The 25,268-nt window shown below is 42.9% G+C and overlaps 1 protein-coding gene across 2 annotated transcripts; it reads left to right on the plus strand.

Moving 5' to 3' along the window:
- Window positions 1-2,612: 2,612 nt before the first annotated feature.
- On the plus strand, window positions 2,613-25,159 carry GAL (galanin and GMAP prepropeptide). 2 transcript variants are annotated; one of them, XM_083165507.1, is made up of 7 exons: window positions 2,613-2,806; window positions 6,459-6,539; window positions 10,134-10,188; window positions 14,533-14,604; window positions 16,935-17,021; window positions 21,151-21,228; window positions 24,930-25,159. In XM_083165507.1, exons 1-7 carry the CDS (start codon window positions 2,723-2,725, stop codon window positions 24,989-24,991), a joined length of 519 nt encoding a protein of 172 aa, XP_083021633.1. In that variant the 5' UTR covers window positions 2,613-2,722; the 3' UTR covers window positions 24,992-25,159. The 2 variants fall into 2 exon arrangements, with proteins under 2 accessions (XP_083021633.1, XP_083021634.1); XM_083165508.1 differs by lacking the exon at window positions 14,533-14,604 and having other exon boundaries at window positions 2,616-2,806.
- The last annotated feature ends 109 nt before the right edge of the window (window positions 25,160-25,268 follow it).

A 25,268-nucleotide genomic window follows, 5' to 3' on the forward strand; every position in this document is an offset into this window, starting at 1 on the left:
CGTTTAGGACTGTGAAGGAGCGTGGAGCCGACACCTTCTCCTGTAGGATCTTTCTCCAATTGAATTACGTATAGCTGCCTTAATATAAGGAGGACTATCCGTGGATAAGATTGATTACACCTATTTATTCTCATATGAGGAGAATCCGCTATGGTTGAGTAATTAATGTGTGTTTTATATATGTTTATATAAACACTGGTTTTCTAATCACTTGAGCGCCGTACACACCTCTACCTTTTTTGTGTGAAAGTAATGAGGAAGGCAAGTCAGATGCTTGGTTGCTTATGAAGAGGAATCAGCAGCAGAAAGAAAGAAGTAATGCCATTGTATAGGTCATCAGTACGACCTCCTATAGAATACTGCGTCCAGTTCTGGAGGCCATATCCCCAGAAGTAAAGTTATATTGCAAAACTATCTTTCACCATCCCATGATTACAAGATTTCTGTTTCTGTACTCATTACACTATTATGTTTTGTGATGTGTTTTGCTCAAAGTACATTTTATTTTATACTCACCAATACTGTTTTGTGTTCATTTCTTCAATAAAAATATACAGTTTTTTTTGCAAATAATACATTAAAGATAGTACAAAGAAAGGCAGCTAAAATAGAATGTGGCCTACATCACAAAACTTAGCAAGAAAGACTAAAATAGCTCAACATGTATAGTTTGGAGCAGAGAAAGGAAAGGGAAACATGATTGAAATTATCAAATATATCAATGGTTTTAACAAGGTCCAGGAGGGAAACAGTCTTCAAATGAAAATGAAAAGTATTAGAACACGAAGACTAGCAATGAAACTGGAAGTTCAGGGGAAATCTGAGGAAAATTACTTCACAGAAAGGGTAGTGGACAAGTGGAATAGCTTCTTATCAGAGGTGGTAGAGGCTAGGACAGTAGAGCAATTCAAACATCATGGTATAGATATAAGGATATCTTTACAAAGAAATAAGGATAAAAAAGTGTTTGAGGTAACAATATGGTTAAAAATGGGCAGACTAGGGATTCAGTATTAAATCCCGGCGGTCGGGATCCCGGCGTTCAGAATCCCGACGCTGGAATCCCGATCGCCGAAATCCCGACAAGGGGGGGACGTGGTTTGGCCCCCCCTTGCGGGCTCGCTGCGCTCGCCACGCAGCGGGCTCGGTGCCTCGCTACGCTCGGCACACTAATTTATTCTCCGGGGATGTCGTGGACACCCACGGAGGGAGAAAGTGTCGGGATTTCGGCGATCGGGATTCCAGCGTCGGGATTCTGAACGCCGGGATCCCAACCGCCGGGATTTACACTGCATCCCCAGACTAGATGGGCCAAATGGTTCTGCCATTATGTTCTATGTTAATATGATAGAAGAGGATACTCCGATGGCAGGCTCCTCATACTACTACTGGAAACAGGATTCAGCCAACTATTTGGCAATCAATATGTTTTTGCCGCTGATGACCTCTGTACTTCCATCCATTTCCATGCATATACATATATTTCTTAGTTTCCTACTTAAGACACATGTGATTTCATATAAGTACATAATGATAATGGCTACCACCCACATCCTGCATTTCTAGGAAATACACTGACCACTTTTAATAAGCAAAATGCTATTTGAAGGATGACCATTACATCAGCTAACTCCATTGGATGCAAGTTAAATGAACATTCCTCGTGTACGTATTTTTTTATTAGGTTAAATAATAAATAAAAAATCAATTAATAATAATAATGACACAAATACCACAGCAACCAAAATCCAGGAAAATCATGACTTAGATGATTCTAGCATATGGAGATTTTATCCCTTAATTTATCACGGCTTGCAATTAAATACATTTTGGGTCCGATTCAGACCTGCTCATAGCGGGTCCAATTCGTCCCTGTCCCCGATGGCCGGGGTTTGTGTTAGTGCACACATCTCCTCACATGGTAGTGCGGTGATTCAGACCGTGGGGGGGTCGAGCAATCGATGGGGCAGCGTTTACCTGTTCGCTAGGGTGCGTACAGGTCTGAATCAGGCCCAGTTTGCTGTTTTCCCATTTTATTATATTTTTCAATGTCATTTGAGTCACACGCTTGATGATAAACTCTTATTTGAATACTTATTATAGATATTCTGCGTCAGACTTTATAGTCCTATGTGATGCTATTCTGTGTGGTTGCATTTATACTACTTTGGAGCCACATTGATAAAGCCTCGGAATTAATATTCATGGTCAGCTCCCTACATCATTCATAATGATATTCTTTATCATTCCCTTATACTCACTGGACATAAACATATTTAACTTTCCATAACCAGCAGCAATCTAAAAATATTATAATTTTCCCATTCATTATGTTCTGATTAAAGTGCCCAAAGAAGAGCAGCCAAGTAGGATGGAGCTTCTTGGGCTGGTACAAACTGTCCACCCATGCCATAATCACAGATAATTACCAGGGCTGTTATCTGTCTTTTGCCTTCATATTGCTTCAAAGTACCTTTAATTGAATTGCTGTAATTTTTGCCCTGCCTTAATGTAGTGACTTGTGGAGTGGAAATGATCCAGTGACGTCTGAGACCGTCACATGCAGCTTTGGGAGGGAGACAAGTCCATAGGAACCTGATGCTGACCATAAATACAGACTCCCTCTGTGTGCTGGACATAACACACTGGGGAGACCTGCGTATCCTACAATGCAGTGAGACTCCTGCTGTGTTCTGGACCAATCTGCACAATACTAATATATATGCCAGCTGGGAACACCTGTAGCACTGATCTGCAAGAGACAAGGGAGAGAGACTGCAAGCACAGCTCCACAAGTCAGCTCAAGGTATGTGTTCCTTTCTCTTCTCCTCCTAACTTCATTTTCTTCGCTGTCCATTATTTTCCTTCATTTTCTATAGACTGAGTCTTTTTATCCTTTTTTTTAAAATGTATGTTCGGATGTTTATTTCTTTCTTATTTCTGTTTCACTTTAGTTCATTCAGTTGTTTTTCTCCAGTTCCCCTGTAGCAGTCAGCAGGATTTATAATTTTCCTTCTGCCTTTTTACTTGTCTTATTATGCGTGAGATAATATATTTTTATTTACAAATGTTTTTCGCTGATTTTTTCTTCCAGCAGAATTTACAAAGTAAACTGTATAATCATTTACAGAGCGCAGACCTATTCATTACAGCACAGACAATGCATTATCTATGGTTGCTCCTTTACCTGACTGTGTTGTGTGACATGCTATGAGTCTGACTGTAAATTGAAGAAAGTTCTACACATATAGAGAGAGAGAGAGAGAGATTGATAATATATTTAAATCTATCATATATATATATATATATATATATATATATATATATATATATATATATATATATATATATATATATATATATATATACCAATAACAAAAATGTGCCAGTGACTCATAGTAAAAATAGAGAACACATTTATATGTTTTGTACAATTATTGCACCAGCGGATCCATATGTAGTTTTATATATATATATATATATATATATATATATATATATATATATATATATATATAAATATATATATATACTGTATACTGGACTTGTGCGATGCTGGTGTGCTCTAGTATAGGAAATAAGAGAGAGACTAATACTTAAAGTACTTATTAAATTAAAATATAACATTAATTTGAAAAAGAAATGTTTTCCCAGTCCCCTGTGCTACATTTATAAACAGTACAACGAAAAATCTATTTGCATTGCAGAAGCATCTATGAAATGTTTTACTTTATATTAGATACACATCAGCTTGCAGATAAAGGGTCGAGAAATTATAGGAAAGTTATTCCCTTCATTATCACTGAAGTAAAAGGCTTCACAATATATTGAAGCACATTGCATGTCCCATATTATATCTAGGGTAGGCAATGTTAGTAGTTACCTATATATTATTTATGGAAAATAATAATTACTGTACACATATTAACCCTTTGAGTGCCAACGTTGCTGTGAGAGATGTGCAAAATATCCGCTAAAAATGCCAGCGTCGCTCACATTTGTTATATACATTCAAATAAAAAATGTTGTGTAAAAAAAAAAAGGCTATATCTCCTATATAAGGGAATCATTACAGGTCATTGTGTCAAATATTTGCTTGTCAATTTTCACACCCTTTTTGACAAATTCATGTGGCACTCAAAGGGTTAAAAGTCACCAGAATGAGACAGTAGGTAGGTATTAGATACTATATATAGATACATGGCTGCAGAAGTTATTTCTTATAATATAAACAAGGGTAATAATGGTTATTGAAGTTATAACAACGTCTCCTTTACCATAGGTAATGGTCTGTGAGTTTATATAGTGACACTTACAGAGATAATTTGTGACATAGAAATATATGGTATACAGAACTCTGTTGGTATTGAAAGTCACACTTAAGAGGTGCTTGTGCAATACACTAGGCATGCAGGGGGAACACTCTGCTTCTGCACACGCCAGGCAGTTTTTGGTGTTACAATGCAATTTCATTCATCTAAGACAGTGGTAGCTAACCCTAGCCCTCAAGAGCTACCAACAGTTCACATTTTCCAGACAACCTAGCTGCTGCACAGCTGCACTCATTAATCACTGACACATTTTAAAAGATACACAGATGGAGCTACGGTAATTAGCTCACTTGTGATTCTGTGAGGAGACCTGCTAAACATGCACTGTTGGTAGCTCTCGAGGACTAGGGTTGGCTACCCCAGATCTAAGATGTACCCCCTACCAACTCTAAATCAGACTACGCATTGTACATTATTCACATTACAATGCCAATAGGGGGTTGCCATTTAAAACTGCAGTTTGTAGCTGGTTACACTCCAAACTCTGTGGGTTTTACCCAGTTAACCTGCCCTTGCATGCCAGGAAGGTGAGTGTCCATTTCAGCGGCGTAGAAATGCCCCCTCCACTGCCCAGATTTGTTGATTTTCATACATACATATCCCTATCGTGCTGGGAACCAGAACCTACAAATCTGGCAGTACTGTAAGTGTAGCATATAGCCGCACTTACCTGCAGGAGTGATAGATGTGGCTAATAGGACTGACCCCCAAATGAGGACGTTAGTGACTATAGAGGGCAACCAATGAAATTTGCAACATTGAGCCACCATGATTATGTAATTCACCATCATTTCTGGGATCCAGGAAACTGCTTAACTCCCCCAGAAATCCAGGCGATTATCCCAAAATGTGGGAGTCTCAGATATTCTGGGAAATTCGGCACATATGGCATTAGAGTATAAGGATAAGTTCCTTATGTTGTACATTTTCATTGGTTAGTTGCTGATAAGAACTCTGCTTACCTCTTTGTCTGCACCTCTCCAACTCATTCTATATAAAAAGTGCTTATGTAAACTACATGGTGCACATCTTGTGTGTCAGGAACCATAAGAACTTTCTGGGTGAAATGTAATAGGATGAGAGATTCAGAAAGTGAGAGATTTGGTAAGAAATCTCCATGGCCCTTATTCTGGTTCGTGCGGTACGGCCCGCGTGCGGCCGTACCGCCGATGTTTTCCGTCTGCACATGCGCAGAGGTCAATCTGCGCATGTGCAGGCGAATTCGCCGCACATAACGTTTGTACGCCGCAAAGGGGGCGTATAGGGGCGTGAGGGGCTTCATGCCCTCATTTCCCTATGTATACGCCCCGCGTTTCATGGGCGTTCCCATGCAAACGCGGGGCGTACGCATGGTAATGAGGCCATGACGCAACTCATGGGGGCGGAAAGCTGACGTCGCCGGATGTCAGCTTTCAGCCCCCATACAAGCTACCACACGGACGATTGTCCGTGTGGTCTCAGCTTGCGGGAGCTGCCGCGGCGTGCGGACCTGCCTTCGATGGTCGACGACCATCGAATGCAGGGGGCAGCTCCCACCATGGTGGAGGCGTACGCCTCCACCATTTTCATGCGGATCGGCAGCCGTCCGTGTACGGACGGCCGTGCCGATCCGTCTTGTAGGCGGGGATTCGTCTGGTGCGGTCGGAGCCGCATATGCGGCTCGACCGCACCAACCAGAATAAGGGCCCATGTTTTTTAAAGCGGCAATCATTTACACTTCAAAATCAAACTGGTTTTGCAGTGAAAATGATTGCCGCTTTAAAAAACTGGAGATTTCTTACCAAATCTCTCACTTTCTGAATCTCTCATACTATAAAATTCCCCCCTCTGTGTCAGACTTACTAGGCAGCATTCTCTGGACTTACCATTGATCTGTTTCCTCTAATACGTAATATTTACACTTGTTATCATGATAAACCCTATTATGATTATTGGAATCTACATGCTCATATTACTTCACATTTAGTGAATCTATGATAAAATAAGAATGTCAATGTTTTCATATTGGTATTTATTCATTACATGTAATATGTCCTGACTGCGTACGTTGCTAATCTTACATATATTTTGAAATAGTATTTAAATATATAAGTGATCATTTCTCCACTTTCATTTGTTTGGCTGCAGATGGAAAGGTGCACAAGTCTCCTGTTGGTATCGCTAATACTGTGCGCCACTATATCACAGACGTTTGGGCTTGTTTTAACAGTAAGTATACATTCTAATAATTAGTTTACCACAATGATGCCATATAGAATGGTACTAATATATGTATTATGTGTTCAAAAGTTATATAAAAACTAATTGAAATGCTAACGGCCGTGATGGACATGTCGAGGGCGGGCAGCTGACCTCACCGGATGTCAGCTGCCCGCCCACTTTACCCCGAGCGTAGACACATATATAAGGCTGCTCACAGCAACCTTACATATGCGTGCACCTTCCACATCTTTCGATGGTTAGCGATCATCAAAAGATGTGGGAGGGTCCCAGCGGCATGCAAATGGATGTTTATGTAAAACATCCATTTGCAGCCAGTGCTAACGTACACTCCTTGCGAATGGTGGGCCGGCGTACCACCATTCACAAGGCGGGATCTGGTTCACTCACAAGGATGTGAATTGGCATCCGAGCGAATGAACCAGAATAACCCCCTAAAAGTGCTGACCATTTCCATTTCGACCTTTTATCTATCGACCTTGAGCATGTCATCCATATTGCGTCATCCTAGACTCTGTTGACCCATTGACCAGATACCCCTGGCACCTGCACAATGGATCTGGCAAGAGTCAGGACCGGTGCATGCGCACCAGCCACAGTGCAACTTCACATGAGCAAAACACCAGATTCTATGGACTGCATCGGCTGCAGCCCATAGAAGTCGCTAGAGCTGGCTGAAAGGCAGTGAGTGGCTTCCTAGTGAAGCAGTCTCTGCTAATCTCAGCTCGGACTGGCAGACTCAGTGGGAGGAAACACCTCCCATTGGTAATGTCTGTGACTGAAAGGCAGAACTTCCAATAGGAAGTCTCTGCCAGTCACAGTGAGCGAGTGCAGTCTCAATGTTGAAACTAGATTACTACAAATACTAAGGAGTATATTTATAAAGCGGCTGACACTTCTTGGGTTTGACATCAAAAATATTAGGTGCAAAATCCTCCATGTAATAATTCAAAAGGACAGGATTCTGGGTCACTCATACAGCACAAAGGGAAATGTTGATGTAGGATGCTGTGTCCTCACGCTCCCCTTATTTCCTCCTTATGTCTTTTAACAAGTGGTGTAAAAAAATGTTCCAATTCTTTTCATTGATTAACTTTAATAATAGTCCATAAACAGCTATATGGAAATGGTTCCACCAATTCTGCACACCCTCATGCTTGCAGTTGCATGTAGGTATCGCCCAGATACGGCATACACAACGTCCGTCTTATTCATTTATCTTCTCACATTGCAGCAATCCTACAATGTGGCCCAGTAGCAGTTTTGCCAAATATCATTGGTGGAACAGAGCCAGGACAGCAGCCATATTGTTCCATAACACACTATCAGCATCATACATCATACACCACTCTCATATAATTACACTTACCTCTCTGGAGTCCTGCTGCGGTCGGGGATTTAGACAGAAATCACCAGGGAAATAGCGTGATTGCCATTTTCCTGTAGATCAGCGGATGTGCAGTCCACTCGAACATGGTGCCTCCACAATGCCACAATCTTCAGCCCTGCCAGAGGTGAGGGGATCAACATGGAGTCTGTACATGGGCCCCATCCTCTCTAACACTGTCCCTTCTCTGCATATCTACCATAGTTCCTCCATTTCTTACAGCCCCCATGGGTTTCTTAGCTGTCAGATTTACCAAGCTCTGCAATCTGCAGCATTCTGGAACACGTGAATATGGCTCTGTGACCTCAGAACTACATTCCGCAAGAATTATCGGTACTCTCCGTGTGAATGGCAGTTGCATATGCGTGGTCAGCAGATTAATTACCAATATAAATCACAATAATTTACTGTATATTTTTATATGTCCATTAATAGTTAAAAAGTTTGAAAACTTAAAGAAAATGTAGAATAAAAGCAACAGTACATGAGTTATTTTTGTAAATGTAGCAATGCTAATAAGCTTACAATCTAACACCGTAACCTTCCGCACTTCTTACTGTTGTGCGGCTTTAGCTATTTTATATTCTGCAGATCTGATCAATGTCCCTGAGCGTAATGCTTTGTGCAGATGCACCCTAGCTCCTTTAATAATGACACTTAATTCATTTATATCATAAGTCCCATTTATTACAGACTCTGCTGTCCATCCAATGCATCACAATAAAAATGCAGCCAGTTTAGAAATATTTGAATGATAAGATTATACTATCTTGAAACTACACAGTCATTTATTATTGATATTATATTATGATTTAGTGGTCATAATCTCCAAAATACAATTTAGAATCATACAACAGGAATATGGCATCACCGATAGAAGTACCGCACACACACACACAGACAAAAGTTAGAATATTTCTGTACTGTAATACCCCTTTCACACAGCACCAATAACTCGGGTCTGACCCGGGCTGTTGCCGGGTCACTGTGCGGTGTGAAAGTGCCTTTTGCAAAATCCGGGGTCCAGCAACCCGGCAATCTGACCAGAGTTAAAAGAAGGGTTTTACCCAGGTCGGACCAGGGTGGCTGGGCAGTGGGAACGGGTAAACCTGGTCGAGCATCCCCATTCCGTTTACTCAATAGTGAAGAGACAGCAGCAGCTCCAAGTGCTGCCTCTTCCCCCACCCCCGATGAAGCTGCCCTGCTTCAAATGAGGACACGTGGAGTAGCTGGCAATTTCAACCAATCACATTCTGCCTGTCATTTTATAGATTAGAATATACTAGATAAATAATACTGAAGGTGGATGCTAATCACTTGCGATGACCAAAAAAAACAAACCTATTGCATGATATGGAACAATGGGGGCAGATGTATTAAGCCTGGAGAAGAGATAAACTGGAGATAAAGTAAAAAGAGATAAAGCACCAGCCAATCAATTCCCAACTGTCAGTTTCAAACACAGTTTATTGGCTGGTGTTTTATCTCTTTTCACTTTATCTCCAGTTTATCTCTTCTCCAGGCTTAATCCGTCTGCCCCAGAAGGAGAAGATGGCACAGCCTGTTTACTCTCTAGTCTGTGCCTTATGGTAAACATGTGATTGTAACTGCTGGAAGAAAATGTGTATGTATTTAGGGCCGTATGAAGGGGGGTCTACATGGGTGGTCACCCTGCAATACTCAATGTCCATTTTATTGGAAGGGGCCCCCATAATTTAGTTGTCCCCTTGGTCCTATAAGACTTAAATCCAGCCCTGCATGTATCAATTCTATAATAGATAATAATAAAGTAGCCATTGGCATAAATGCCTTTTAAACATTTCACATTGGCCAAAGGTATTTACTTTTTTTCTTATACTGGAAATCATTTTAATGGCATGTGCTGATGAGAAGCTCTAATCGCATTATAAGATGCGCTGTAGTAAATGATTATTAAAGAATGCAATTATGCACAGCGTCAGGCTGACGACGAGCACAATGTTAATGATCCATTCCCACCCCACAATTGAGGGACTGCTTCTCAATGAGGTAGCTTGCTTCATTGGGGCATGGAATGCAGAAGATAAGTATAGACATGATACAATTGTAAAGCGCTGTGTATCAAGTCAGTGCAATATAATAATAATTCATATGGATGTTTCTGTAACTTTGCTAATCGATTTGTGACTTTGAATGACATGGCCTTGTTTTACTAGGGGAAAGATAAGCGAGGCTGGACATTGAACAGTGCCGGCTACCTCTTAGGACCACGTAAGTGACAAAAGCTATTTTTTGGCGACAGCTGCTCACATGGATATTTACACATGTATTAAGCCTTGGTGAGAGATAAAGTGGAGATAAAGTACTGGCCAATCAGCTCCTAGCTGCAATGTTACAGGCTATGTTTATAAAATAACAGTTATGAGCTAATTGGTTGGTAGTTTATAAGGCCATCTAACAATGGCTCATTGTCAAATTAAGCACACACGCTGGGTCAAATAGGTGTATCCTAATCTCCTGTCACTAGCTGGAAGAAGCTGGGATGTCTCCCTTATCCTATGCTTTCCTTTGTCCTATACCTTGCTGCTGAGTGTGTTCTCCCTGCCTGAACACTAATCAAAGTCGTTTGGTGAGAGCAGCTGACGCTTCGGGGTTTATTTTATGCGGGGTACACACCAGGACGACAAGGGTCCAATCCCATCAATCTAGATCCAATTCCGACCGATTGGATGTAGATTGTGTGGTGATTGGGCCCTTTTCTGTCCTGTTCTGATCCGATTCCGATCGAATGCGCGGTCCCGCGGGTCGGACGTTATTCAGATCCTACCTGCAGCAGGTAGGATCTGGAAACGACCATACACCCGGGTGCGGGTCGCCATCGGATCGGAACCACATCGTGAGTGGGTCGTGAGTTCTATTCAAGATGGGATGTTGCCCATAGCAACCAATCAGAATCTACTTCTTATTTCTTTAGCACCTTCTAGAACAGGCATGGCCAAACTGTGGCCCTCCAGCTGTTGTGAAACTACACATCCCAGCATGCCTTGCTATAGTTTTGACATTCTCTAATAGCAAAACTGTGGAAAGGCATGATGGGACTTGTGGTTTCACAGCAGCTGGAGGGCCATAGTTTGTCCATGCCTGTTCTAGAAGATAATAGACAGAATCTGATTGATTGCTCCTAGCAACATCCCATCTTAGTAAATTTACCCCAATATGTATAATAAGTGCATCAATGGTACAGAAAGTAGGTAAAAATCCACCACTGTTTATAATTATATTTACTAAGACTATATGGCTGCAGGCCTCCCCCAGTAATATCTGCCACCAGCAGTGACTGCCAAGCACTGGCACTGACTCCCATTACTGAACAGGCGGACCCAAGAAGCGGTGCTTCCTCCTCTGCCAGTCCGGACTGTTATATACATACTGTACATGCTACATAGGAAGCCGCTACCCTATCATAGCAGCCCTATCTGGCTGCTAGGGGCTGCGGCACTAGAAGCCAACTGGCTCGCTTGTTTCTTTGTGCTCATGCGCAGGATTGCAATCATACTTGCCAACTTTTGAACATGAGTTTCAGGGAGATTATAGTTGGTAGTAGAATTTTGCACAGATTGAGAGGGCGTGTCATGCTCCACCCAAAGGGCCGGTCTAGTTCCATACTGTATATGGAGATATTGTGAAAAGAGATTGTGAATGTGGCACCTAGAAGCGTGGGTGTGTACTGCTACATCTGAGAGGAATCTTTTAAAATAGTCCTTTTATAATGTACATTATATTATATACAAATGTAGATGAGCCCCAAAGCAGTTAGTAAGAGCTACTATACAGTACGTGGTAAAGTGCAGGGAAATGGCGCTGATGATTCAATGTAAATGTACAGTATCTTTCTCTCATTCCTTTTTCCCCAAAACATTTAACAATGTAATCTGGGTTAGGTGAAATGAGGGAGAATGCTAGACTAATGAGGGAGAGAGGGAGATTGCTGCTATTTCAGGGAGTCTCCAGCAGAATGCAGGAGGTAGGCAACTATGATTGCAATCCTGGCAAACATACCTTTATACCCCCAGGCCAGCCTAGTGAGAAGTCGCCACTCATTGTACTGTAAATAAAAAATGCTGTAAGAACTTTGTGTGTATTTTATGTAGAAACGCACGTCGTCATTCATCTGCATGAGATTTTGTTTTGTGTGGTGGGAGTATTTAAAATGTGTCTTCACATTTAGGGATGTGGTTTCTGGTTAATTTGTTACTCCTACTACACAATTTGTTCTTTCCCTGGTCCTTAATGCCATGTTACAGGCTGGGTTTGAACAATGAGAGGTAGGAGCTGATTGGCTGGTTTTTGAAGCTTGATACATCTGGCCCAGAAAGTAGAAATTACATTGATGTGATTTTTCTGCCATGTGAATTTTATGGTAGACTTTCGGTGAAGCAAAGGTCGGGCGGATTGATTTAATGGTAGATTCCTAAATTCCCAAACTGAAATGAGGGTCTATAATTAGGAGGTGCACACACAGGAGAATTCGTACAACCTAAAGCTCCGCACCATAGGAGTATTTTACTCTGAAATGACCTCTTTATGTAAAGTCTTGCCTCACTGGGCAAATTGTGGTCATCTAGGTCTGACTCCCAACACACAGAATTATTATAATTTCACTGATCTCAAATGTGGTATTTTTCCATTTTAAGGGAAAGTAGCCAGATGAGCCAGACACAGTCAGTAAATGACTATTACTACTACTTCTTATATCATGTCTTATGTTTCTACCACACTCTATTTTTCTCCAGTCTCATTGGTAAGGCTGTTGGGTCCAGCAAGTGTGCTCACTGTACTACAGTACTGTATATGTAAGCTGAGGTCTATCATAGGGAGTATAGCATCACCATTTCACATTTCCTACAGCTCAGACGGGTGTGGTATAGGGCTCCGACAGTGGGGTTCTCGGCAGGGCCGGTGCAAGGCACTGGAGCGCCCCAGGCGAGTCGGGGTGCCGGGGGGGGGGGGGTGGGAAGGTTGGTACCTGTGTAAAAAAAACTTCCGTCCCCGGCGTCCCTGCTGAGTGCTGGTGCGTGCAGGGGTGTCCGTGCCGCCGGGGGAGCCTGCGGCGCTGTTATTGTGTATAGGCTTGTCGCGCCCGGTGGGGTCCCTACAGTGAATAGAAAATAAAGCTGCACGCATAGCGCTAGTTATTTTCTATTCACTGTAGGGACCCCGCCGGGCGCGACAAGCGTATACACAATAACAGCGCCGCAGGCTCCCCCGGCGGCACGGACACCCCTGCACGCACCAGCACTCAGCAGGGACGCCGGGGACGGAAGTTTTTTTTACACAGGTACCACAGTGCTGGGGGTGAGGGGCGAACTGCCGCCCTCCAGGTGCCGGCGCCCTAGGCAAATGCCTAGAGCTGCCTAGTGGTGGCGCCGGCCCTGGTTCTCAGCAGTCAGGATCCCGACGTCAGGATCCCGACTGCCGGTGCTCCGACAGGGGGGCAAGCGCAAAGAAGCCCCTTGCGGGCACGGGAGCTTGCTACGCTACGGTCATGGACCACCACAAGGGAGAATAGCCCCTGTGTGTCAGGATCCCCCTATCGGAGCACCGGCAGTCGGGATCCAAAAGTCGGAACGTCATCTGGTCCCTGCTCAGACAAGGGGCACAAGCAAGGAGAGACAAAGGGAGGGAAACATAAATACAACCATTAACATCTAAAGACAGATACTTGGGGCAAAGCTTATGTCTAAACCAGTGGTCGCCAACTTTAAATGGGGTGTTAGCTACTCAAGAAAAATGAAACCTCCAGAAGAGCTACTAAAATTGTAAAAAGTCAGGTAGTTTCTCAAGTGGTCTGTGTACCTATCAGACTGATTCCAGCCCTTGGCCCTCCAATTTGTGGGTCTCTGATGATCTGCCTGCAGCGCGGAGTCTCTTCTGTTCTCCTGCAGAGACTCCCATTTACCTTTCTGCTTACCTCTGCTGTGGAGTGACAGCTGTGCTGCTGTATCCCACTGGTGGTATTGAAATTTGTGGGTCTCCGATCCAGCCTCTTGTCTGTTCTAGGACACTGACACTAGATCCCCCTGCAGCTGCTGGCAGCTTCCCGGTTTTAGCTTCCTGTGTTGTGGTATTTCCCTAAATCAGGTCCTGATTAGAGCCACTTAGTCAGAGGTCACTTCCTCCTAACTTGTCAGAGCTACCCAAATTATGCCCCTTAGACACTGGTAACTCGCAGGCTACAGGTTGGAGACCACTGGTATAAAAATAAACACAAGCTAGCCATTCAAGAAAAATAAAACTTTATAAACTTGTATAAATGTAAAATAAATGCTAATAGGTAATACAGCAGTTTAGCAGTGTATATAAACATCTTCTCTGTAATCTATAGGCACCTCTCCTCATGTTTGATAAGATATTAATTCCCGATATTTCCAGTACCAGGGTTAATTGCTTGACCTGTCCAACTCGTTTGCCCTTTTTCCCTGAGATAATTGAATCTCCTGCAGTGATTCTGTAAACTCATTTACAATAACTAGATCATAGTGGCATAATGTGGGTCTGCTACTACCAGATGCCAACTTGGTTAGACTGGCTAATAGCCGTCGTCCTTTATTTCAGGTCGTATTGATCATCTTTCACTGATTAAGGCAATGCCCATTGCAATGGGTAGAGAAGAGTCACCTGGGGAATGTAAGTAGGTTAGGTGAGGGCTAATTCAGCACCTAATGCACAACTAAGGTTACATCAATGTAGAATGAACACCAACCAGAAACGATTAAATCATAAAAAAATATGTAAACTCTTCTAATTACTAAAAAAAAGTAAAATGTTTATATAGCAATTAATACCCTAAAATGAACAAGGTGATGATTTATTCATTCTCATTAAATCCAAATAAAACAGAAACCACTTCAGCCATTTGATTCTTTACTTTAGTACAGTGACGGCTCCAGAAGTGGCGCGGTCCAAATTTCAAATAGTGAAGCCGCACTTAAGGCCCACACGCACTGGGTGATTTTGAAAGTAGCTCAGTTTTACCGTTTGAGCTGCCTTCAAATCAAAAGCCGCCCAGTGTGTACAGGCCAGCAATGAGTGGTGAGCACTAATGCGCACTGCCGCATCACTGCTGGTTGCCACAGCTCATCTGTTGGTATTACCAGCAGATGAGTGACGGTGTGGACGGCTTTCTATAGCCTCCTGCTATGGAAAGTCCTACACCCCCTGTGAAAATCACCAGGGGGGAAATCGCTCAAAGGACCTCATTCATGTCTAGCCTGTGTTCGCACAGGGACCAGTGTTTTGTTAGTGCGCATGCGCATTTCTGCACATGGGCATACGCATGGAGCGTACACCCACGGCAAGCATTCTGTTCGCCGGGTGAATGCACCCAACACAGCAGACGAGGGGGCAGAGAGGGGCATGGGGTGCCGGGCAGCACCATTAGCATAAGGAAACACCCAGCAGTTCATGGGCGTTCTCATGCTAATAAGGCAGTGATGCGGGTGGGGGGGGGGGCAGCTGACATCACCGGATGTCAGCTGCCCGCCCATTTCCTCCCCAGCATGCACGCATTGCTCAGAGCTAACTTACATATGCGTGCACCTTCTACATCTCTGTTGTGGGAGGTTCCCCCTGCCCTGTGAATGGAGAAATTGCGAGCGAGTCGCCCTTGCAAATGGGTGGCGGCAGCCATCCATTCGCAAGGCGGGGTTTGGTGGACTCACAAGGCTACAAACTCACAGCCTTGCAAAACAACCAGAATAACCCCCAATGTGTATGCACTGAGCGATTTTCAGGCCAGCGGTTTTCACATCATTGCTGTCCATACACGCTGTGCACAATTGGCCAGTGTGTATTGACCGTTACTGCCACCCCACCCACTGCCAAACGTTGGTGTGGCTCCCCTATTTGAATTGTGGACTGTGCTACAGCCCCACCTCTGAATCCACCATTGTTTCCATATATAAAATATGCACTATGAACCGTGGGTCTGATTCAGAGCTGGACGCCATGTCCATGCTGTAACATGTTTTTACCATCACTTGTATAAGTCACGTGTAATTTGTTTTAAGATAAAGTGTCATAACTAAGCATAGAAATATGATAAACTGCGTGATGTCTGTACTTCTGTGTTCTTTATTAACCCTTTGAGTGCCAAGTGAATTTGCCAAGCAAACATTTGTATTACTCATAATGACCTGTAATGCTTACCTTATATAGGAAATATACTTTTTACACCACTTTTATTATTTGAATTTATATAACAAATGTTAGCGATGCTGGCATATTTTGCACATCTCTCACAGATTTGTTGGCACTCAAAGGGTTAATAGAAGTTAATAGAGTCTAAAAGCACAATAAATATATATTTTCTCAAGAAGATGATTGGGCCGTTCCTAATATTATGGATTCCTGGCAACCATTTGTTAACCAAGAACTCCAGGCTGGCCTTCCTACCACCTAATGATCACTTGATGCATTCTAGATAAGATTATCTAGGGACTATGTAAAAACCGGACCCGGACTTAACCCCGGACTGCCGGTCCGGACATCAAAATCTGCAGTCCGGGGCTTGTAGTGTCTGGTCCGGGTGGTGTCTTGTCCAGGGGGTCCCTGTGATCTGTGATAGCTATCATCAGGGACATGGGGAAGTGGAGATTGCAGCCTCCCCCTGGTGATGGGTGTCACAGGCAGCCCCCCCCCCCCAGACAGGACATCCCCCGGACCAGACACTACAAGCTCCAGACTGCAGATTTTGAGGTCCGGTCCAGGTCCAGTTTTTACCCATACCCGATTATCTATACTGTCATATTCTACGTACTCTGCTTACTGGCTGCTCATGGGTTAATCTGTAATTACACATGATCATGGATTCCTGCATTGATGGAGATGTCTGGAGAAGTCAATCATACTGTGCATGTTGCATTTTTACATTTAATTTAAATTATTATAACATTTCAATCATACTAGTACAAGTTACTCTGGAGTTGCATAACCTTCCTTTTTCATTTGTTTACTAGATGCAATAGATAATCATAGATCTTTTAATGACAAACATGGACTAGGTGGAAAACGTGATCTACAGCCAGAAGAGGATGTAAAGTCAGGTAATATGTACTGTAATTATAAACACACGTAGCAGATTGTGATATGATAAACACAGAATCAGCTAAACAGCACCCTCTAGTGCTCAATTTGATGTAGTGCTTTCCAGTGAAACAATATAATAAAAATAATTCTGGCATACCCTCACAGTCCTACCTCATTTCTGTTTCTTTATAGTAATATTTTAATGTATTTGTAAAAAGATTGACGTATTATTTTTATTAAGTTCTTATGTTCAAATACTGGGGTGCAGCTTCAAGTAGGCTTCCAAAGATGCTCTGAAGAGGGTCTTGTTCTGACATATATATTCCTAGAGTAGTATCACTAGGCCTTACCCTCATTTTACTGTGCGTTCCGGCAATGCCTTGCTCTACTGTATAGTCTTAACTGCCAGATGTCATAAACTCGGATGATCGCAGGAAAAGCAGAAATCACTATTGGCACTGGCGTGTCACAGCTGTCCATCACATAGTGTAACTAATAGGACAGAAACTATATTGATCTTTCTGTAATCTGGTCCCACATTATTCATGCGCCTCCCCCAGATGTGAATTTAGGTGCCCATACATGCTGTGATTATCTCATACATTTTGGTTTATATCGCATCGAATGATTTGTGTGCGATGCTATGCGATTGGGACCTAGTTCAGAAAGTATGCCCACGGGATCTTGCATCACATTGCACAGCAAAAATGCACCGTGTATGGGCACCTTTACCCGACCAGACATGGCTGACATAAGGCTTTTTCTGGTAATGTGATAGACTCCACATCACTTGAAGAGTCCAAATGTCTGTAATTAGAATTCGATTGCTGAAAGCCCACTTGTGTTGTGATATGGGCTACAAGGCAATCAAAATAGAATCTCCAGTACCCACAATTGTGTGATATTACATTTTCAGTGCAGAGAAGTGTGTAGTGGATGTATTAATGGTAAAGGGACACTGGAATGTGGCATAATGTGATCTGTGCCACATTATCTGATCTGCTCTTTATAATGTGGAGGGCACTCTTATGTTACATAGGGCCTCCTTTAGACTGAATGTAAAGCAATTTTTTTTCCAATGAACAATGTGCACATGTGTGGAGCCAGTAGATTTGTGTAAGTTATTGGGTATACTATGTGGCATAATTTGTGTTGGCAGTAGAACAATGTCACGTAATGTAAACTGGGGAACTATGATGGTTCATAAAATAAACTAGAGCACTACTATGGGGCATAATATTTATTAGGACACTACCATGGTTCAGAAAACGAACTAGGGCACTATTATTATGAGGTATAAAATTCATAACTGCTGTGGAGAGGTGTCTCTCAAGAATCATTGGGACAGTGGCCCCTTCAGTATGTTGCTATGGGGCCCCAAAAGCTCTGGTCCACCCCCATTCCTTCTTATAGTATATGACACATTGTGCAGCATAAGACAGCTTTATTTAACAAGAACTTGATCAGTCACATTATTATCGCATGCATTTTGGGTTGTATCGCATCAAATGATTTGTGTGCGATGCAATGCGATTGGGAGCCACTGGTACTCTCCTATATCACTTGGGAATATATTTGTGGAGCCAAGCTAATGGGATACTGATATTTACTGTTTGAGCATAAAGGGATAATTAATAGTCCTTAACAGAATTGCAGATTTGTACAATATTTACCTCACTGTGATCCTTGTTACAGGGTCATGCAAATTTGATTATTTGTTCTTACAACCACAATATAATGGGTAGATGTAATTTTATCATTCATCATGTTACATTCTTATTCTATGGGCGGTATTCAATGAGGCTGATTCGCCATGTTTTATGGCGATTTTGTGCTATTTTCGTGCTGTACGGCAATTTTTTGACTAAAACGGTGAATCACCCTATTCAATGACCACATGGCGAATACATTTCAAGGTTTTTATCGCCATGATTCATCGAGTAGCAATCGCTATCTTTTTATGGTGAAGTGGAATGTGAACTTTTAAAATAAAGTGTTTTGTTTTTTACATTTGGTGTCAAAAAATCAGGAATTTTATTCTGAGGAGGGGCATGCTATTTTTATTCATGTGCTGTAAGCACATGAATATATATTTAATTTAAAAAAATAGATATATTTTTTTTACACTGTCCAGACAGCAGGGGGCGCCGGAGCCGAGCCGCTCATTAGATATTCATATATTCACTGCACCCGATCATTACATATGCACGATTGGGTGTAGTGAATACCCGGTCCCCTGTTGGCTATCCCGGGGGGCAGCCTGTGTTGCCTGGCTCCCGGGGAGCCCCCCGCCCCCCCCACAAACGTTCTGGGGCAGGCAGGGAGACTTCCATCTCCCTGCCTGCCGCCGTCCTCAGGCTCCCTGCGGCATCGCCGCAGGAGTTAAAATTCGCCGGTCAGGGGCAGTGAGCCCCTGACTCGTTGAATACTGGAGCCGGCGAGGCTCCGGAACGCGGCGGGCAGTGGCGAATGTGCAGTGAATCCTAAACAGGATTTGCTGCACATCGCCAAAATTCTCATTGAATACTGCCCTATGACTGTAACCATGTAGCTGCTTTGTGTACACAGTTATTCCCTGATAACCCCTATAGGTTCTATCCCTATAGATTGTAAGCTTGCAGCAGGGCTCTCCTACCTCCAAGTTTTTCTGTTGTTACCCAGTTTGTTTTATCACTGTCTACCACTGTAAAGCGCAACGGAATCTGCTGCGCTATATAAGAAACTGTAAATAAATAAATATATCATTGGTGCTTTAATAGTATTAGGCATGTGATACTGATAAATAATGTTGGCAGCCCTCCTCATATAAACAAGTCAGCACTGCTTGCCTTAGAGTAAATGGCAATAGTGTGACAGGCCAAGACTGAGCCGGGACAGCTGTACTCACAGCACCCCCTGTCGGAGGCCCTGGTGGCGTTAGGTAACTGTAGGTCAGACAGATCAGAATCAGCTCTTTATTGGCCAGGTATCCTTGCATATACTAGGAATTTGTTTTCGGTTTGCTGTGCAGCAGCCAGGGGGGTAACAAGTAAACAGCATACAGTATAAACAGGTGGACCTGGTGCGAATAGCCCTGTAGCGTCTGCCTGATAGCAGGGGCGGTGCTACGGATGATTGACATATGACTATAAAAATTTAGTGCAGTGAAACGTGTGCCATGACACAGAATGGATTATTGTTTCAGGATACCACAGGCAGTGGCCATTGGCAAACAATAATCCATTCTGTTTTACAATAAAGGCCCATACACACTTGAAGATTTTCATCTCAAAAGACTTTGCTAAAATCTTTGATAGATATATCTGTCACCAAAGTAGTGTTTACACACTGAGCTATTTTCCCCAAAGAGCAAGAGATTTTCAGGAGGCGAAAGACTTTGCTGAAAATCTTTCATTATAAATGGGCTGGGTTTGAATTCCAAGGATTCCATATATACCGTACATTGGTGGCAGTGGGCATATAAATATATGAACATTGGTGGGCAGTGTTGGCGGTAATGGATACATTGCTGGCCTGCGCAATAATGTGGGCAGTGTTGGCGCTAATTTATGCATTGCTGGCACAGATCAGCACTGTATATGTTACCGCCAACACTGCTCACCAATGTTTATATATATATATATATATATATATATATATATATGCCCACTGCCACCAAAAGATATTTATTTAAATGCAAACTGCCCAACTATGTATTTATTTAAATGGCATGAGCGTACTAGACGGGGGGCGCAACTCCACCCCGTGCCCTCAGAGCGACTCAGCGGTCGTTGCCACATCACCCGCCACCCCCGTGGAATGACGCGGCAGCCCTCACCGCATCACCCGCCGGCGCTCGACCCGAGTTACCTGTTCACACTGCCCAGCAACCCAGGTCCAACCCGGGAATAACACTGCTTTTATCTCAGGGTGGATTGCCGGGTTTCTGGACCCAGAATATTCAAAATGGCCCTTTCACACCGCAGGCCATCCCAGGTCAACCCAGCAATAACCCGGGATCGACCAAGGTTATTTGTGCAGTGTGAAAGGGGTATAACTGTACAGTGGGTGGAACTCCTAGGTAATTTCATTGTTGTGCTAATGTATAAACTACACACACACACACACATTCATATGTTTTAATATTTTTTTTTTGTTGTATTCTAGGAAACTTTTTTAGAACTTTGTCCGATGACAATGTACTGCGCACACTGATTGAATTTTTAACTTACTTACATCTGAAAGGTAAGAACAGCATACTAAATTCTGTATGATTTTGACAAATACAACTTATACCCCTTTTGCGCTACCACCAAAATCTTGGATATTGTTGTGATACCCTGGTCCAGTGACCCAGGAATGCAACCTGGCTAGCTTACAGGGTTGTTCTTGGAAAGGCGCCAGGAAAACGGGTAAGACCCGGCTCCTGTTTACAGCATGGGGAGATTCAGCGCTGACATTGATCTGGGGGTGGGGCCAGTGACGCCAGGGGCAGTCAATTTAGAGTGTCTACTGCTGCTGAGAATCCCGGCACTAATGCACCCATGTGCAGAGTAAACAGCTCCGACCCAGAAATAATCAGGACGTGGTGGAAAGGGGTCAGTCCCAGTTTGGAACTATGTTCAATATCTCGGTTCAGGCCTGGGGTTTAGTAGGAAAAGAGGTATAAGTAAAATATGGATAATTATGTCAGAGCTTTGAAATCAGTTAAATGTTACTTTAATCTCTTAAAATGAACCAATTAAAACTGGGCACACACTGGACAATGTGGGTAGCCAGCGAGATCTCCAGCGAGTGCTGGCATCAGCAAGGGCATACATACATGCCACTGCTGGCTGCAGATTTGTTTGCACTTGAGAAGGGCGAGAACAGAAATGTGCAGTAAATGGAGCCTGCTGAATTTACTGTCGGCAGCAATTGAATCTCAGCCAATCAGCGTCCGGCCAGTGTTTTCAAATTCAGCAGCGCTTCCCACGCTGCCGCCCGGCGACTCACTCAGTTCCCATCCGCCAAACGGACCCGCTGACCAGTGCTGCGGGGACCGCCCTGCCCGCGCCGCTGCCAGCTCCCCTGGGATATACATGCAATAAATCGCAGCCAAGTTATTGCATGTATAATTTGGCACATCAAATCGTAAGCAGCCTCCCAGGGGGATATCAAGGGCAAACTGGTCCGACTAGTGCAGCGGTTCTCAAACTGTGGGTCCGGCCTTCTCAGCATGGGGTCGCGACTCCATGTTGCTGACTATGAAGCTGATGACTTTTCTAATGTCAGTCAGCGATTCAAGGAGTCTGAAAAGTCTTTTGAGTTGTCTGTTATTTTAGACTCCTCCCATCATTTTGTGCCTCCACAATGCTCCCATGAATGTGCTGTCTGGTGACTACACACATGTGATGTGATGACCTTCTGCAGTAACTTGCTGGGGTCCAAACAGGACTTTCTTCAGAATCCCTTGGACCCCTCTTATGACTAATTAGGCATTTGCAAGTTTTTAATTAGCTTATTTGGTCCAATAATTACACATAATTATTGGGCTTAAAAATTGGCCTCTTATTACTTTAAAATCCTTTTTACATTTGGGGTACATAATGTATATGTTTCAACAAAAATAATTGCTTTTAAACATTTTCTTAATGGTTTATTTATAATTTGAAAAACAAAATAAAATTATTTAAAAACAGCAGATGACATAGGAAGACATTGTAGTATCAGATGTATACTTCATACATCTGAAGTATACAATAGCCATAATGCCAAAAACAATGTCAGTAACCTCGCTAGGCAAACCTACACATTATGATAACACAATGCTAACAGGTAAGAGACAGCTATGTTATAAAGAAAGTAGGAAGAGAGAAAAAAAAAGAGAATGGGGAGGGGGGGGGGGGGGGGCAAGACCTGCTGGAAAGTTGGCCAAAGAACGGGAGTCACAGTATAAACCAGTCAGGGATCAGGTCATCCATATTAATGGTAATAACAGTAGGAGGGGCAAGTTTGTAGAAGGAAGAAAATATGACACTATTATAGATTAAGAAGAGCGCTCAGCAGCTGAATAAGACCAGTCAGAACAGTAGGGCTTGAAGTTCACGCAACATGTGGGAGTGAGGTGAAGGATACTACAGTCCCACATCTTTCAGATCAGACAGCACCCCTTTAGAGTGAAATTCCGGCTTGCCCATTGATATGCTCACTGCAAAAATGGATGTGAACAGCTACACATCATTTGCATCTAAGCAAATTTGTCCAAAACCCATCGTTACAGACTCGCCATTGAATAGTTTTTACACTGGAAACAAGTCATCACAGGCACCATGTAGCCCTGAATGTACTTGGCTGCTGCGATGAAAACAGGCATATCCTGTCTGCTGCTGACATCACACACCCGCCCCTAAAACACTTAGGCACACCTGCGTTTTTCTTGATGCTACCAGTGTTTTTTCTGCCTATGTTTTTCTTAGAACTCACAATAAATGGCCGGTTTCTACCTCCCAGATGCCTACTTCCCGCCAATCACCTTAAAAACTTTTCCATGCGAATTTGCATACCTACAATCGGTTCACATATTGGGGGTAATTTAGACCTATCATCTTATTGGTGATAGTATCCAATGCTGCAACTGGTAGACCCAAGACAAAAGACGAGGGATCTTTAACAAAGAGGACATTAACCACTTATAAAATTCAGTCATATCCCAGTATAGTACTATATGGGCAAGTCCACCATATGCGGATCAAAGAGCCCAGTGCACCACAGCCTTTCCAGCACTGAGGGGAGACCGAGGGAAACATTTGGTGTGATCTGGTGAGGACCAAATACCATCTGTAAAAGATCTTATAGGCGTTATCCTTATCCAAAATTGAAATTGACGTGACTGAAATAGACACATGAATGTCAGCCCAAGACTGCTCGGGCGAGCGGGCGACCCAAGTGCATTTTCCACGATGAAGTAGGAAGCTGCCTATTAGATTTTTCATGCACTTCTCTCATACCATATTTTGTAGAACATTTGCACCTCCTCGCACTGAGAACCGCTAATAGTCATCTCTAATAGGATCCTGCATTTCTTGGGTGGTGCATTCATTTAAATTCGCATTTGCAGACTCACACCTGATTGGATTCCCCCTTTGTGTTAGGCCTTCTGTGGCCACTGTTATTTGCAAGTACCCATTGGCAATATAGAATAGGACTTTTCTGCCTTTGTGCCAACATAAACTGGCTGACCGATAGGTAATTTTGCTGCCGACTTTATCTCTACTTTAGCACATTCTCCCATAAAGTGACAAAGTACCACTCAATCAGCTCCCAAATGTCATGTTACAGGATGTGTTAAAAAAAAAATAAAGGAAATTAGACCATTGGTTGGTAGTTTATCTCTCTCCACATTATCACTCTCCAAAGTTTAGAGAGATGCAACATCTGCTGTCAGATTCTTTCTAATGGCCCCTACACACGTAGTGATTTAGGGGCATTTTCCAAGTGATCTCACTAGATTGCTTAGAAAATGCCCCTACATCGCTCCGTGTGTAGGGGCCACAGTGATAGCAATGCGCGGCCCCATGCGTCGCTGTCTTCGGCGATTAATATCCAGCATGATGGATAACTATATAATCGCCGGGGTCAGGGCCAATGTTCTCACCGTAGAACACTGTCCCTGACAGATGGCTCAGTGGCACATTGCTATGCAGCCTGCGAGCTGAGCAATCTAGCATCACTCACATCTCCCCGTGTGTAGGCCCCATAAAGCAGCAGCAATTATCCTACAGGCAGGGGTGTTTTAAGAGGAGGAGAACCAATTCCTATCTGGGTCCCCTCGTCTGGCCAGCAATGCAGTGGGTTTGTATGTAACATTTTGGCATAACTCCTATTGGGAGAAAAGTGCTATATACAGTAAATATCACTATTATTATTATTATTATGACTCAATTTCTATTTTCTCTTCTTTCCAGAGTCTGGAGCCTTTGATAACTTAAGCTCACCAATGTCCTCAGAAGAAACAAACCAGTCCTGAAATGAATAAATCCTTTGTATTTGATGCATAATGATGACTTATCCAATAAATGTTTTCATTTAATGTTCAGAAAGTTCCACTTATAAATATATCCCAATGATAATAGTGTATTTTCGCTTAAGTAAAATTAAGCCATACAATAAAAAATAGCAGCTGCTCTTTGACGTATTTCATATAACAAATGTGTGATTAAATTAATCTGAGTGAATGTCCTTGTATATTATACCATACAGCCAGGACACGTTCTTACCGTATCAACACTGGGGCTTATGTACAG

This window comes from Crinia signifera, chromosome 11 (assembly GCF_055691185.1).
Source record: "Crinia signifera chromosome 11, ASM5569118v1, whole genome shotgun sequence".
Classification (NCBI taxonomy): Eukaryota; Metazoa; Chordata; class Amphibia; order Anura; family Myobatrachidae; genus Crinia; species Crinia signifera.

Excerpts from the sequence above, each read along its gene's own strand:
- GAL (XM_083165507.1), top strand. The coding sequence starts at position 2,723 with ATGCCAGCTGGGAACACCTGTAGCACTGATCTGCAAGAGACAAGGGAG. Across the intron at positions 6,540-10,133 it reads CGTTTGGGCTTGTTTTAACA|GGGAAAGATAAGCGAGGCTG; the intron begins GTAAGTATACAT and ends TTGTTTTACTAG. Across the intron at positions 14,605-16,934 it reads AGAAGAGTCACCTGGGGAAT|ATGCAATAGATAATCATAGA; the intron begins GTAAGTAGGTTA and ends TTTGTTTACTAG.